The sequence below is a fragment of the Ranitomeya imitator genome, chromosome 7 (genome assembly GCF_032444005.1).
Source record: "Ranitomeya imitator isolate aRanImi1 chromosome 7, aRanImi1.pri, whole genome shotgun sequence".
Classification (NCBI taxonomy): Eukaryota; Metazoa; Chordata; class Amphibia; order Anura; family Dendrobatidae; genus Ranitomeya; species Ranitomeya imitator.
The window spans coordinates 203,640,524-203,653,483 of record NC_091288.1 but is presented as its reverse complement, the minus strand read 5'-3'; the positions used below and the strand labels follow the sequence as shown (position 1 = coordinate 203,653,483).

The following is a 12,960-nucleotide window of genomic DNA, read 5'->3' as shown; positions in this document are numbered from 1 at the left end:
TTTCTATGGAGCATCTTATGGGGCAATAATCAACCTTTATACAGCATTATATGGGGCACATTTTCTATGGAGCATCTTATGGGGCATTATTAACCTTTGTGCAGCACTATAAGGGGCATATTTTAAGGGTATGTGCACACGTAGAAAGATCCTCTGCGGATTTTTCCGCAGCGGATTTGATAAATCCGCAGGGCAAAAACTGCACGTTTTTCCTGCGGATTTACCGCGGTTTTTGTGCGGATTCCACTGCGGTTTTACACCTGCGGTTTTCTATTATGGAGCAGCTGTAAAACCGCTGCGGATTCCGCACAAAGCATTGACATGCTGCGGAATGTAAACCACTGCGTTTCCGCGCGTTTTTTCCCGCAGCATGTGCACTGCGGATTGCGTTTCCCCTAGGTTTACATTGTACTGTAAACGCATGGGAAACCGCTGTGCACCCGCACCTGCGGAAACACTGCGGATCCGCAGCAAAATCCGCAGAGTGTTCACATACCCTAATATGGAGTATCTTACGGGGGCCCATCATGAACTGTATGGAGCATTATATGGGGCTCCTGATTCAATATGGATATTCAAAAACACTTAAACTACTGATGTCTCGATTAATTTTACTTTTATTGGTACCTATTTTTACTTCAGACATTTACCGGTAGCTACTGCATTGTTCACCCTAGGCTTATACTCGAGTCAATAAGTTGTCACGCTCGCGCCCTGACTGGTGGGCATGAGCTCGGGTGGTTTGTGGCCCCACTGTGCCACGAACCAAACTACCCTGGAAGGGGCGTGACTATGACAGCTGCCTTGGTCTTCGCTGGAGCCTCTGATGGTGAGGACAGACTTGTGCGGCAGGCATCTGCCAGGTGCTACTCCAGGGTGGTGTCTGGCTGTGGCTGCTGATCCCACTTGGAGAACAGGAACACTAGCACTAGGACAGGTGCGGGCATCAGGCAGGACTAGCAGATGAGCACGGATGAAACTCAGACGAGTAGGCTGGCACGGTAGAGACACAGGGCTGGCAGGCACGGCAGAGACACAGGGCTGGCAGGCACGGCAGAGACACAGGGCTGGCAGGCATGGCAGAGACACAGGGCTGGCAGGCACAGCAGAGACACAGGGCTGGTTGGTGTGGTGCATGAAGGAACAGGAAGGGACCTGTTCACACAGGAGGTGCAGGTAAGGAAAAAAGCAGGAAGGAATGAAGTACGAAGGAACAGGTTGGGATCTGTTCACACAGGAAGAGAACCGCAGATAGGAGCGATAGAGCAGCAAGAGATAGAGCAGCAACAGAAGCTAAGCAGAGCGGAACCACAAGGAATGCGGAGAGGAGCTGCAGCAAGAGATTCCTGCAGCAACAGGAGAGGAGCAGAACTGAATGGAGCAGAACCGCAGGAGTGTGGAGCAGAGGTAAAGCTGCAAGAGAGCAGAGCACAGGCAAAGTCTCAAGGGCACAGAGCAGGCAGAGCCGCAAGAGTGCGGAGCATAAGCAAACAGAGAGGACACAAAGAAAGACACAGCAGGGAAAGAAGCCACAGACAAGGAGACAGAGATTGGACAAAGTTCAGACAAGGTAATGGAACAAGACAAGGCACAAGCACAAAGACACAAGGACCAGGATATTCTGCCTCCTGGAGGGCGGAGAGACCAAAACAAGAACACAGACACTGAGACCAGGATATACAGCCTCCTGGGGGGCAGACCAACAAGAACAAGACAAAGCTAAGAGTAGAGCCGGAGTAGAGAAGGAGGAACACAGAGCAAGGCCTGGCAGCTCAGAAGCAAAACACTGAGTTAACACATTGCACAGGCCCAGTCTACAGGGTGGAGCTACCCTAAAAAATGGAGGCCTCTTGGTAATTGGTCAGGAACAGATTTGATAGGTGCGCCCTGATTCCATAAGAATCTTAGAATTGTCTAAGGGTTTTTCTGTCTGTCTGTCTGTCTGTCCTGGAAATCCCACGTCTGATTTGGTCGAGGCCGCCAGGCCTCGACCAATCAGCGACGGGCACAGCATGGCGACGATGATGTCATAAAGGTTGCCTCGACCAATCAGCGACGGGCACAGTCTGCCGCGAATTCGCCTCGACCAATCAGCGACGGGCACAGTATCGACGTAGATGTCATAATGGTTGCCATGGCGACGATGATGTCATAAAGGTGGCCTCGACCAATCAGCGACGGGCACAGTCTGACGCGAATTCTGGAATCATCATTGTCCATATACTACGGGGACATGCATATTCTAGAATACCCGATGCGTTTGAATAAATATATATATATATATATATATATATAGTGATGCAGCTCCGAGGAAGAAATAATGGATGTATAATATATATTGAAATAAGGGAACATTAAATAAGAAAATAATTCAATATTTATATATTTTAACAACAAATATATATGTGCTTTGTGTTTATACAAATTAGTCATTTAGGGTGTTAAATTGAAAAAAAAAAAAAACCTTGCTGATTCAGAACAGTTTTGGAGGTGTATCTGCCCTTACCGGCGAGGGCAGAGTCTCTGGAGAGATCCCAGACTTGTACGGATTTGCCAGCCGCGGAGACGAGCAGGGCATCAGCGGAGGGATGAAACTGCAGAGCTTTCACATGGCCGCCTTTCACTGTCAGAGTCGCCGCAGAGTCGCCCACATCGCCAGTCTCTGACAAGCGCCACAATTTCACCTACAAAACAAAATTTCAAATTACTTATTAATACACCTGGATATTAACGAGCTTTACAGTGTGTAGGATCTCTGCTTGCAGCCAGTGAATGGAGACATTATATATAAACCCGGATTTTGAAAACCTATATTGATATTGTAATGTAGACTAGCAGATCTACCTCTGTGTGTTGCAGGTTCAAGTCCCCTAAGGGGACAAAAAATATATATACATTTATACATATTTTTTTTAAATTTCTATTGCCCCAATATATTCCGCAGCTCTTTACATTTCTTAGGGGACTTGTACTGACAAAACAGACATTAGAGAGTAACATATAATTAGACACATACCAAGAGGAGTGAGGGTCCTGCTGGAAAGTTACAATCTATGAGGAATTAGGGGAGACACGAAAGGTACATGATAAAATGTGCTTGTATTGTGTGGTACGGCCATCAATATAATAAGGAGGGTAATGCAGCACAGCTGGGAAGGACAGAGTTATATCTCAGCCTTGCAGTGTTTGATTAGAAGCTCCTGCATCGTTTCTCCAAGAAGGAAACAATTAACATATTTGGCATTGTGAGTGTGACCAAAAAAAGTCCAATTTAGGAAAATATAGAATAACTTAAACAGCACGTTAAATGCCGAAAAGACGAATCTGAACATCAGAATTGCCATTTTTTTGTGCACTTCCTAAAAAAAAAAAAATTAAATACAAAGCAACCAAAACATCATATCTACCCCAAAATGGTGTCAATATAGATGTCAGCTCAAAGTGCAAAAAGAGAAGTCCTATCAACGAAAAAAAGTTACAGGTCTCGTTTCTTTGTTTGTTTGGTTTTTTTTTTTATTTCAGATTTTTTTTTTCCACTACTAAAAACAAAAACAAAACATTGGACAATAACTGCATTGACCTGAAGAATCATGGCATCCAGTCATTTTTACTTCAAAATGAACACCATAAAAACAAAACCCATAATATACATTTCTGTGATTGCGGGTTTTTTTTGTTTGTTTTTTTTCACTGTTTCATCATACTTGGAATGGATTTTTTTTTTCCTGGTTTTCAGTACACTATATGGTAAAACTACAACTCGCTCTGCGCTCGTACGGCCAGACATCGTGGCTTATGCATTAGTAACGATGGATGAAGAAGGGCCATCATCCTAAAACCATGTTGTCGTCACTCACAGACTGGTCCGCAGATCCAGTGGCCAAGAGATCGTCATCAAATGGTGAAAACGCAAAATCCGTCACCACGTCTGCGGGAGAAATAGAAAACGGGTGAGAAGGAGACATAATGGGGCGCATCTGCAACAAATAACATCCTACAGCCAGAACTGAAAACTGTGAACTACAAAGTCGGGAGGGTTAAATATATATATTTATGTACCGTATATTTGCCCCAGGGGGCGCCATGGCAGGCGATTATTGCGACATGCAATTATTTGATGACTTATACTTTAATATTTCTGGAGTACCAAGAGATAGCAATCATGGGGGCTTAAAGTAGGCCCCCAACTGCCATGATAAACCAGCGAGACCCCATTATTGCATCACGGGGGACAAAGTGAATTGATAAAGGGATTGACAAAACCGTTCATCCCAAGGTAGCGCCCACCTGAGTGACAATGCAGCCGGGATATCTTCCTCTTCTCTCCTTGCTCCACCTGTAGGGAGGTCAGCCCCAGCACCCCTGAAAATAAATCACATATGAGGATGAATTAATCAGATGCAAAAATATTGACAGATCGCGATTTTGATCTGACTACAACAATACATATCACATTGAGGCCGATTTCATCTGTCAGACATTCCCTGTGATCGCCAGGTCGGAACCAGTCGTTGGTCTCCTGACCAAATCTCAATGTAAAAACAGGCATAGAGGAGGCTATTGAGTTGGGGTCAATAGTCCTGCGGCCGGTCCAGACATTGCGGATGGCTCTCAGAACGAGAAACATCTGAGAAAGGTTAGACCATAAGCACAAACAATTATATGGATCCACTCAAAGTAGGAAAAACTACTGTGACATGGCAGCAGAGACACCCAGAGCTAACAGGTCACTTCCCATCATGGACAGCTGACAGCAAATGAAAGGTATTATCGGAAAATAACGCAGTATTTAAATTAGGTCTTATTGTTATTAGTTTTTTCCATTAATTTTTTTTAAATTATTATTTTATATTACCGTATATATTTAGCAATTCGAAAATTTGCCGTTTGACCCAATACTAGGCTCACTCTTCCTGTCCCATACAGAAGACTTTTCAGCAGTCTCATTATCATCAAAGGCAGGATTAAAATGACAGGTAGCACATATATATTCACAATAGGTGATATCACAGCTCACCTCCTCCTGTACAATGACTGATAACCCCCCTATATACAGTAGATAACACAGGATCCACCATTCACAATATATGATGTCACAGCTCACCTCCTCCTCCTGTACAATGACTGGTAACACCTCTATATACAGTAGATAACATTGGAGCCACCATTCAGAATAAGTGATATCACAGCTCTCCTCCTCCTCCTCTTGTACAATGACTGATAACACCTCTATATACAGTAGATAACACAGGATCCACCACTCACAATAGGTGATGTCACAGCTCACCTCCTCCCCCTCTATTCATAGTCACCTTTCCAAACAGTCTATAATAGGCTAAGTGGCCAGTGTGAAAATTGAACATTTTTTTTTTACTTCTAATATGGACAGCATTATTTAAAAAAAAAAAAAATATTTAACATAAAAACCCAATATTAACTATAGGTAATTTTCTGATTCCTGTAATAAGGAAGAATTGATCAGCGCTACTTGTTATACTGCTTTCCATATTGTAATGCCCCCATGCTCCCTCCATACAGGTGTATTATGGAAGTCCAATGGCCGCCATAGAGCGCAGCACTGATGGTCACGTACCTGGACTGTCTGTGCTGTACACAATACGTCTGTGTCCACATCTGATGTTGTTCCCACTGGTAGAAGTAGATACTCCGCCAATGTCTGTAATCCAGCCCTAAAGATGAACGGCGACATATAGGATCACAATATGTATAAAACACATGGCGATATGGCAGCCATTATTCTGCCGCGGTATTTTCGCTCATCACCTCTGCAGTATTGGGAGGCAGAACGGCTACTAATGTACCACTAAGAATCTTTATCCTACCAGTAGTTAGGGCCGGGCTATGGTAGAGGCAGCTGGGGTATTTGCCCCAGGGCCTGAGACATTATCGGCCCCCACAACCCCTTCCCTTGATCCGGCAGGTCTGTGCTCTCGTCACAGTAAAATATGGTTGGACGTTGTATGGAGCTTTTATTTTTGGTCACTGACACCAGTATTTGCGCTTTATTTGGTGGCACTGGATGGATGCGGTGTCACAGGTTATATAGCGCTTATTGCATCAGTACATTAATTGACTCCATTTCTCTTTTCCAAAAATCCATCTAGAGAGTGGCTACACATGAACTTCTAATTGACAGGCGTGGTATATACACAATGTAGAGAAAAGTATGTGCCCCCCCCTCCACATTACACCTCCAGGAGCTTTCCTGACCTCCCACCTTACCATACACATTAATATGGAGTCGGCCCTCCGCAGATAGAACGGCTCCCGCTCTTCTGGGAAGGATTTCTACAAGATTTTGGAGGCGTCTGTGGGAATCTTTGCTCCTTCATCCAGAAGAGCATTAGTGAGGTCAGATACTGATGATGGGGAGAAGCCGAACTCACAATCTCTGCTCTACCTCATTCCATGTGTTGGTCGGGGATGAGGTCAGGAGTCCACACCAAACTCCTCCTTCATGTTTTAATGGACCTTGTGCACTGGGCACAGTCATGGGGAACAGAAAAGGGGTCTTCACCAAACTGTCCCTACAATTGTCCATAATGTCTTGAGCTGAAAAATTAAGATTTCCCTTCACTGAAACCAAGGGGCTGAGGCCAACCCCTCATAACAGCCCATAGCATTATCCTCCTCCACCATCTGTACAGGGGGCACAATGCAGTCAGGGGGTAACGTTTTCCAGGAATCCCCAAACCCAGACTCCTCCATCAGACGCAGATAGAGAAGAGTGGGCCGTCACTGCACAGAACACGTTTCCTCCAGAGTCCAGTGATGGCAGCTTTACACCACTCTATCCAATGATTGGCATTGTGCTTGGTGATGTACGGCTACATGCAACTGCTCGGCCATGAAGCTTCTGGCGGGGCGCAGTATTTTTCAGAGAAACTGGGTGAGGGCCGCATCACCGCTTGCATATTACCGCTGATCTTCAGGTAGAAGGATCCGACTTACTATGCACATGGACGATTAACACTCATTTTCTCTGCTGGTGACAGTACATATAATTTATATCTTAAAACACTAAAAATATTTTACTTTGTACTTCCAGGTCACAGCCACACACACCAGCACATTACTAAAGGACACCAACCACATGTATGTCAGCTACACTTTTACCTCACAAAAACTTTCCATGGGATTATGTGTTTTCTGTCACCTGACAAACGACAAAAAAAGCCATAGAAATGATCACGTCAGAAGGCCATTACCAGGCAGCAAACATGAGGTGATATGGCGGCACACACACACAGATTATGTATATAGGAGATGTGCCGCCATATGGTGCCTTCATACAGCTGAGGTAAAGTCCATCAGAAGCAATACACTATGGTGTATGGACCCGCCATCATTGCTGGGTTCTGTCCGGGTAACAGCCAGGAGATGACTTGTGGTACAGGAAATGCAGGAGGAAATGAGATTATTAAGACATGGCCGTACAGACAAAACTCCGGAAATTTTACATTACGAGGGCACAAATACTAACAGCAGGTCTACATTTACATGAGCTCGGCGTGGGAGGATTCGGTGCCCAGCTCCCATGTCGCATCTGCTTATTTTTAGAGCTTCGTTATCCTTAGTTCTCCTTTCCTGAATTATCCTGATTCTCGTTATATCAAGCCATCAAAAAAAATAAAAAAGGCTGAAAAGACTAACGCAAAGGAAGCGGAGGGTTAATACAATTATGCAAGATTTGGTTTGTAGATATGGAACGTAGAGAGGGTAATATAAATATAAAAAAAAAAAAAAAAAAAGATGGCAGAAATGTAATGCTGTGCTGATCGGTGAAGATTGTAGAGGTTCGGATCCTGAATAGTCAGTGTATTACCAGAAGATCCTTTTAACCCTTTCTCGATTTGACATCCTGGGTAGTGGTCTGCATGTGTGTAGGGGGCTCGGGAGCTGAGATTTCTTCACATGTATGATGCGGATTATGATACATAACCAAAATCTGTCCCTAAGGCCGAAATCGCACTAGTGGTTATAAAGTCAGTCCGATGTTGATAAGAAGCCTCCTACTCTGCACTCATTACCTGTATAAAAGACATCTGTCCACACACTCAATCACACTCCAACCTCTCCACCATGGCCAAGACCAAAGAGCTGTCTAAGGACACCAGGGACAAAATTGTAGACCTGCACAAAAGCTGGGATGGGCTGCAAGGACAATAGGCACGCACCTTGGGCAGAAGGCAACAACTGTTGGCACAATTATTGAAAAAAAAAAAAAAAAAAGATGACTGTCGATCTTCCTCGGTCTGGGGCAGCATGCAAGATCTCATCTCGTGGGATGAGGATGATTCTGAGAAAGGTCAGTAATCAGCTCAGAACTACACGGGAGGACCTGGTCAATGACCCTAAGAGAGCTGGGGCCACAGTTTCAAACATTACCGTTAGTAACACACTACGTCGTCATGAATCAAAATCCTGCAGGGCACCCAAGGTCTCCCTGCTCACCAGAACATGTCCAAGCCAATTTGAAGTTCACCAATGACCATCTGGATGATCCAGAGGAGGCATGGGACCAAAATAGAACATTTTGGTATCAACTCCTCTCGCCGTGTTTGGAGGAAGAAGAAGGATGAGTACAACCCCAAAAACACCATCCCAACCGTGAAGCATGGTGGGGGAAACATCATTCCTTGGGGCTGCTTTTCTACAAAGGGGACAGGACGTCTGAAATGTATTGAAGGGTGGATGGATGGGGTCATGCATTACAAGATTTTGGCCAACAACCTCCTTCCCTCAGTACTTCAAGAGTATTGAAGATGGTTCGTGGCTGAGTCTTCCAGCATGACAATGACCCGAAAAACAAAGCCAGGGCAACAAAGGAGTGGCTACTTAAGAAGCATTTCAAGGTCCTGGAGTGGCCTAGCCAGTGACCAGACCTGAGCCCAATAGAAATTTTTTGTAGGGAGCTGAAACTCAATGTTGCCCTGAAACATCAGGAAAGATCTGTATGGAGGAGGGGGCCAAAATCCCTTCTGCAGTGTGTGCAAACCTGGTCAAGAACTACAGGAAACATCTGACCTCTGTAAATTGCAAGCAAAGGTTTCTGTACCAAATATTAAACTCTGCTTTTCTATTTTATCAAATACGTATTTCATGCAATAAAATGCAAATTAATTATGTAAAAATCATACAGTGTGATTTTCTGTTGTTTTTTTGTTTACATTCTTTCACAGTTAAAGTGTACCTACAATAAAAATTACAGACCTCTTCATTCTTTGCAGGTGGAAAACCGTGCAAAATCGACAGTGTATCAAATACTTATTTCCCCCACTGTAGATAAATAAAGAGATATATGTGAGTGACATATATAATTAGTGCAGTGTGTGTGTGTGTGTGTGTGTGTGTGTGTGTGTGTGTGTCTTACTGTACATGCATTTAAGTAAGAATTAAAAAAATGAAAGAAAAAAAATTGAGTGGTGACCCCTCGAAATTTTTGTTAACCAGCTAGGGAAAGCTGACAGCTAGGGGCTGATGTTTATAGCCTGGGAAGGGAGTAATTAACATGGAGCTTCCCAGGCTATTAATATCAGCTCACAGTTGTATACTTAGATATAATCAGTAAAGCCTATCTATCTATCTCATGGGGCCTCCCTATAATAACTAGCAAAGCCTAAGCAGACGGCTGCAGGCTATATTAATTGCATATGAAGGGGCAATGGATACTGGCCCTCCCACACAGACTAAAAACATCAGCTCTGAGCCGCCCCAGAAATGATGCATCCATAAAATGCGGCAATTCTGATGTTTAGCCTCCGCTCTTCCCACTTGCCCTGGTGCATTGGCAAGTGGGGTGATGGGGTTGGATTTGAGGTCTGCTTTGTATTGGCAGCTGACATCAAGCCCAGGGTTTAGAAAGTTTTACCTCTGTCTGCTTTACAGAATTTCGGAGGATCACAAGCCATTCTTTTCTGTAATATATTGATTTATTAAAGACATGAACATTAAACTACACACGAACTGCACTAAATATATAAGACACACATATTTATAGATATCTATTCTATGTTTAAATATATTCTTTTCTGACGGGTCATGCTGTGAGTTTACTGTGCTCGGCTGATGAAATCTCAGGTTTCCTCTGCATTGATTGCATAAAAAAATTGGGCAGAACATGAGCAAGTGCCATGCGATTTTTTTTCCTTGCACCCATTGACTTGTATTGGCGATTGCAATACGAAATTCGCATCCACTTGCAGCATGCTGTAAATTTGTATCAGTCTGATCGCAATCTGATCAGAGATTATTTATATAAATAAACTAAAATTAACAGATGAGATGAGCACTGAATCATTGAATAACATTGGCCTGAATGCAATCAGATTTTTTGTAAATCGGATTGCATCTGTCAGATTTCATGGCGAGTGTGAGAGAGAGTTCTGGCTGCGGCTGTTAACCATTTAGATGCTGCTATTGATCTTTGACAGTGGAGTCAGTACGGAGGAAGCATCGGTGCATGTTCCATGTAAATGCCAATCAGCACTCAGTGACATAAACGCGGGGGCTTGATGGGCCATAATGACATCTGGGGCTTGCTGAAAGCCCCCCGTGTCTGCCATCTTGGTACTACTGTGAAGCTCAGCCACAGGTCCAGCTCCATAGGAGACCATGATTTTTAGCATATAATGGCAATACTACAGTACTAAAGTATATAATACAAGTGATTAAACAATCGCAGGTTTATGTCCCGTAACGGAAATATATACCGTATATTAAAAAAAAACAAAACAAAAAAAAAAAGAGTAAAAATTTCAAATCACTCCCATTTTCCCCCCATTAAAAATAAGGAAAAGGGGGGAAAAAAATAAGCTTACTTGTAATCATTGAATCCACAAATGTCTTTCAAAATATATAAATTAACCCTTACTTTAAGGAGAAAAAAAAATAAATAGTAAAAACACCAGAATTGTAGTTTTTTGGTCACCTCACCGCCCTAAAAAGAAGCAATAAGAATTAACTGGTACCTCGTATGTACCCCAAGTTGGTATAAAGAAAAAATAAAATTATACAAAGAAAAAAAAAAACACAGCCCTCAGTTAGCTCCACCAACAGAAAGTAATAATGTTATGGAACTCAGAAAATGGTGCTGAAAAAGCAAAAAAAAAAAAATTTAAAAAATATTTATATTATATTTATACATATATTTATTATTTTTTCTACAAAAATCTGAATTTTTCTTCATTTCAATAGAAAAAAAAATAATTGCAAGTTTGGCATTGACATAAATCACACTGACTAAAAAAATCATGTTTCCAGGTCATTATTTGCACATGATGAACGTAGTAAAAACAAAAACACACACACAAAAAAAATACAAAAATACAAAAAAAAAAAACACCGGTGGGATTGCATTTCTTTTTACACCATTTTATTACATTTGTAATCTTCTTCTTGTTTTCAGAAAATTATATAGTAAAGTGCATGGTGTAATTCAAAAGTACAACTCGGCACATAAAAAAAACAAGCCCTTACGTGAGCATATACAGTACACCCAAAAATAAAAAAGGAAAGCTATGGATTTTTCTAGTATGCAAAAATAAAGACGGACAGCATTCTGGTGGTATAAATGGAAGGTAAATGGAGAAGGTTTTTTTTTTTTGTCAGTCCATTAAAAGAACATGTGAAAGCCCCAGGGACTATAATGGGTGCGTGTTCAATCTGTAAAAAACACGGATAGAACATAAAAGTGAAAACTGCCTGTCTGAATGAGGACATATCTGAAACCTTCTTTAAAAAAAAAAAAAAAAAATGTTCCCAAATTCTCAGACAGGTTCCTTGTTATAGTGACCTGAAATTAAAGGGGTAGTCCGGTGATAATGTGCTGAGTCCGACCATAGGGACCCTCACCGACTGGCAGAAAGGGACACCTTTATCCCTGTTAAGCCGGGGTCAGACTTGCGTGTGCAGCGCGAGTCTCTCACATCAATACTCGGGACCGGAGTGTGCGGCTGCATAGAAATACATGGTCCCGGGTATTGATGCGGGAGACTTCTATGAGTTCCTCGCATTGCCCTCGGAAGTGTGACCCCGGCCTTACGCTTTCAGACAACCGTGTAATCACAATGATCGGACTGGCCGGCAGCTCTCCCTACCCGAGCCGGACAGCTGCATAGAATTATATGAAGCGGTCACTCGGGTGGGGAGAGCCGCCGGCCAGTCCGTGCGCTGCGGTCTGATTTATAAGGCCATCTGACGGCGCCCTTAGTATGGAGCGGTGAACATGCCCGACCGCCGCTCTGTTCGTTCCCTATGGGGCTACTGAGCGCTGCATTCGGCTTTTTCCAGCAGAACAGATGTGAACAATGTAGAGGGGCTCCTATTATGCAGGACTTGATTTTTCTTCCCCCATTCCAAAAACTGACACCAAACGTAACCCAGATGGACCCCATAATAACAAGCAATGGGGCCCCTCTGCTTTCGCTTGTATCAGTTATGGAACTGATCCGTTTTGGGCATCGAGGTTCCTCTCGGCAGAACATGCCCCAAATCTCTGCGCCCCCATAAGGCTAGGTTCACATTGCGTTAGTGCAGTCCGCTCAACGCATACATTAAATGGACTGTGTTAACGCAAGTGCAGAAAAAGTTTGCGTTTATGCGATTGCGCTACCGCAGATGCTCTATCTGTGCTAGCGGTGACGGACCCAAAAACGTTGCAGACTGCGTCCGAGGGTCCCTCACAGAATGACGGCACATCACTAAGGCTAGGTTCACATTGCGTTAATGGGTTAACGCTAGCGGACTCCGTTACATGGCGAAATTGTCGCAATTAACGCCATGCTGCAATGGATCCGTTAGCGCACCCATTGACGGCAATGTGCTAACGGATCTCTAGCGCATGCCATTTTCGGCACGCGCTAGCGATGTCCCGTTAGTTTCGGACGGACCGCGGACGCTGCTTGCAGCGTCCGAGGTCCGTTCCTCGCTAGCGCAGAT

The 12,960-nt window shown here is 43.5% G+C and overlaps 1 protein-coding gene across 1 annotated transcript in view; it reads right to left on the bottom strand.

The window, feature by feature from the left end:
* Positions 1-12,960, bottom strand: part of CORO7 (coronin 7) — a 101,672-nt gene that overhangs the window by 87,962 nt on the left and 750 nt on the right. Inside the window, exons 2-5 of the mRNA XM_069734460.1 lie at positions 5,594-5,690; positions 4,288-4,362; positions 3,858-3,928; positions 2,507-2,684 (exon numbers count right to left, since the gene is read on the bottom strand). Coding sequence (XP_069590561.1) covers positions 2,507-2,684; positions 3,858-3,928; positions 4,288-4,362; positions 5,594-5,690 — 421 coding nt within the window. The remainder of the gene's footprint in view (positions 1-2,506; positions 2,685-3,857; positions 3,929-4,287; positions 4,363-5,593; positions 5,691-12,960) is intronic.